The sequence below is a fragment of the Lygodium microphyllum genome, chromosome 3, assembly GCF_053477565.2.
Source record: "Lygodium microphyllum isolate KBCC chromosome 3, Lygodium_microphyllum_v1.1.10, whole genome shotgun sequence".
NCBI classification, from domain to species: domain Eukaryota; kingdom Viridiplantae; phylum Streptophyta; class Polypodiopsida; order Schizaeales; family Lygodiaceae; genus Lygodium; species Lygodium microphyllum.
Window position 1 is genome coordinate 53437995 of NC_141137.1, and position 3578 is coordinate 53441572.

The following is a 3578-nucleotide window of genomic DNA, read 5'->3' on the forward strand; positions in this document are numbered from 1 at the left end:
ACCAATGTCTCTAGTCACAAGTACTTCATGAAGAAAAAGCATGATTTTTAATGTGTTTTTAAATGTGTTGCATCTATAATTTTTATAAATGATTATTATAAACACTCTTATTATCTATGTAAATGAACATAGTGCGTGCAGATTTTAAAGAACTAGAAAGTTGTTTAGTTGTAGAAGGGTTCAACCACAGTTTTGCTACCAAAAACTCCTTGATTTTCTTTTATCCTCCTTTCTTACATGCTCATTGGGTATTGATTATGTGAATAGAACCCACATACGATAAAAGGTTACATACAATAACATAGCTTAACACAAGAAAATGTTGGAGGAGATTGAAAGATAAAATGCGAATGATGAAATAATGCTCTTTGCATTACGATATATACGTGAGTTTAGATAAGGCTTCTAAAGTTTAGATAAAGCTTTAGAAGCCAAAGTCTGGCTTACATAGAATATGCAAGAACTCGAAGCTAACAAATTTTGTCTTGGGGTACAAAGTAGCTAGTTTTGCAACATGAGATGGGTGTATAATTCATCATTTGTTCTTGCTTTAGTCTTCACCTTAGACATTGCCTACACAAATGAGACAAGCTTGCAATTTCTCTCTGAAAAGTTGAGAGGAAGACATAGAATCTTCCCACTTTATGAATTCAAAGAGCAACTAGTTAAGCCACATTGGTCATTTGTTGAGACTTTTTAGGTTATGAAGAAAGTGTTGCTTGCCACACCCTTTCCAAAGATTAATTTGCTTTGTTAGACAATTCTAATTATGGTGTTGGTGTTCACCCATGAATAGATTGAGCAAATGAACCCTTATTCCTCCAATGTGTCCACTTTGCTGTGTTAATGAACCCTTATTCCTCCAATGTGTCCACTTTGATGTATTAAGGATGAATTTGTTTATCATGTATTTTAGGAATGTAAATGTATCATGTCACCATGGAAAACTACTTAGAATTAGATAAGTAAAACTTCGGCTTTCATGATATTATTTCTTGGAAACAAGCCTTGCTTGAGTATTTTCATTCAGAGGGGTGATCTTCTCCATCATCTAGGAAACAAGGAATAGGAGAGGTGTTAAGGCTTGATGAATTTGGGAAATTTATCTCTTCGTGCCTTACATTTGCTAGATTTTGTTTGGAAAGAAGACTCATTCCTATTGAGTAGACAACGATGTGCATTTTACTTACTTGGTTGTTAGTATTAATGATAGTTCTACATTTCCCGATCCTTCCGAAGGGGAGTTTGCGGTAACCGGTTTGTTTACCTATACAGAACGTTTTGCCCAGCTTCGAAGCTAACCCCTATATCTTGAGAGCTGAAGACAAAGGTGCTCGCCTAGCGTGGTGTCGTGCAAGCATGCAACAATAAAAACCCATCGTCACATACAAAAGTGCACAAGTGCTGGATATGTCTCTTCACGTCAATTGTCGTGTCTACTTTAGAACGTGCAGACTGAACATCGAAGTAAATGGAATCAAGATCGATTCACAGCACATATAATAGCGCATATGTTAATTAAACAGGAGAAGGAGAATCATGTCAAAACGCTTTGAGTTAATTATACAAAAGAGGGAAGATTAATACATTAAAAAAGGGGCAAGATCGCATTGCAGGCAGACAGTCATACCATCTTAAGCCCGCGCAATCATCACCCCCCCTTCTACGAAAAATTTCTGCATTACCCTATAAAGAAATTAGGGTGTCATATCGTTCTTATGTATTTTCTAGATGTCATGTTCTGATGCAGAGGCATATAGGCTCTGATTCGTGTAAAGAGGTTGTGTCGGTTTTGCGATGATTAGCATGTGCAGGGGTCGCATGCGCAGTTGGCTCCGCACTTGCAGGTGTTTTGGGCGCTGGCCTTCTCGCCCTGCTCGCACGAGCAGGGCTCCGCGCACTGGCACGACTCCCCGCACTTGCACGCGGTGGCCGCTACTGTCGTCGCCTCCACCCTGCCCATCACCCGAACATATTCTCTTCTTCAGATACTTAAATTACACGCACGCCATAACATAACAAACCTCTGAAACCATGCGGGATCAATGAATTATCAAGCTTCCGAGGAATGTTGAGTGAACTAATACATGAATTTCCGTATGAACTAGAGATACCTATGGCTAACTAATTACAACAGTCGCCTACTATAATTACGTACATGTCGCACACAACCTTCAGGAACGCCTTTAGGAACTACCAGGCAAACGGTTCTAAACCACACATCCACTTAACTCTAAACCATAATTCCACACGAACAATAGCTATGGCATGTTATTATACTGTCAGGTATACGTGCAGATTCAAGAGAGGAGGCAATGAGTACTTACGGGGCATCGAGGGAGGTCTCGTCCACCACGGTTGTTTCCTTCTCACACCTGCCAATCAATCGCAGACAGGGTAAAATCAGTAAAACCGGCCGAGACAGGAAAATTAGGGTGTCATCGAGAATCTGCAGTAGCAGCGGGAATTAAGATCTGCTGAATGGAGGAAAGGACATGTAAACAAGACTTACTCGCAAGGAGCTGCATCACAATTGCAGGAGGAGCAGCCACAACCACTCTCAAGAGAAGCCATTGCTTATGATAAATGGATTATTAGAAGACTTTGGCGCTTCAGACGTCGAAGTAGAGATACTGTCGAGGGTTATTAAGGCCAGTGGGATAGGAGAGAAATTAAGGCGAACTGAATTATTGAACAGAGAGATGGATGCGATCTGCGTGTGTTCTGAGATGCGAAGGACGGCTTAATAGCTGACTTGGATCAATGGCAGAGCGAGAGCGGCTATGATCTCTTCTTATAAGACGAGAGAGAGAGAGAGAGAGAGAGAGAGTGATCTGGAACTTTCCAGAGATTTCCACATCACAATGATTGCAGCAATGACGTAGGTGCCTCCAGGAAGGCAAAGGCGAAGGAGTTGAGGAGAAATATCGTGCGGTAGGTTCCAGAGGCAAGTTGGAGTGACGGCGAAGGAACCTCTGCTTCTACCATCTCTTCTTTCCGGGGAGTGGTCCCACTCACACTCCTTTCCATCTCTTCTTGCCGGGGCGTGGTCCCACTCACACCAACCTTATTACTTTCATGGGGCTACCTTGCTCTCAATATGCATAGTGTTCTCATCTTTGGAACATCTTTCGCAGATCGTATCATTTGGTACCTTCTCACCCTCAGGCTGGTTTCGTCTTTGGAAATCCGTTGAAGATCCCAATATCCGGCCCCAATGCCCCATTCTTTGGTACCTTCCCACTCTAAGGCTCGTTTCACACTCGTCTCGATACGGACCCTTCTCCACACCCTCACAAACTCAACATTGTCATGATCTTTTCCACATGCTACCAACCAACTTTCATAAAAAGATGAGGAAGCACCCTTCACATATTTCCTAAGCTTATTGGTGAAGAAACACCTTTTTGTAAGATAACAAGGTAGGTTATCTTATTGCTATATTATTTTGGTTAAAGCATCGAACCTACAACATTTTTCAAACCTCCCTTTTTAAGTTAAAACCTCCTCTCCTTTCCTTTCTCTCATGTGTAATCTCTCATTTTCTCTTCCCCCTACAACCCCCCGCCCCCGCCCCT

General features: G+C 41.8%; 1 protein-coding gene across 1 annotated transcript; it reads right to left on the reverse strand.

Annotated features, from left to right (window-relative positions):
• Nucleotides 1–1542: 1542 nt before the first annotated feature.
• Nucleotides 1543–2777, reverse strand: LOC148038340 (uncharacterized). Its single transcript, XM_087670756.1, has 3 exons — nucleotides 2513–2777; nucleotides 2328–2375; nucleotides 1543–1955 (listed from the first exon to the last, which is right to left on the reverse strand). Exons 1-3 carry the CDS (start codon nucleotides 2572–2574, stop codon nucleotides 1802–1804), a joined length of 264 nt encoding a protein of 87 aa, XP_087526882.1. The 5' UTR covers nucleotides 2575–2777; the 3' UTR covers nucleotides 1543–1801.
• Nucleotides 2778–3578: the final 801 nt, after the last annotated feature.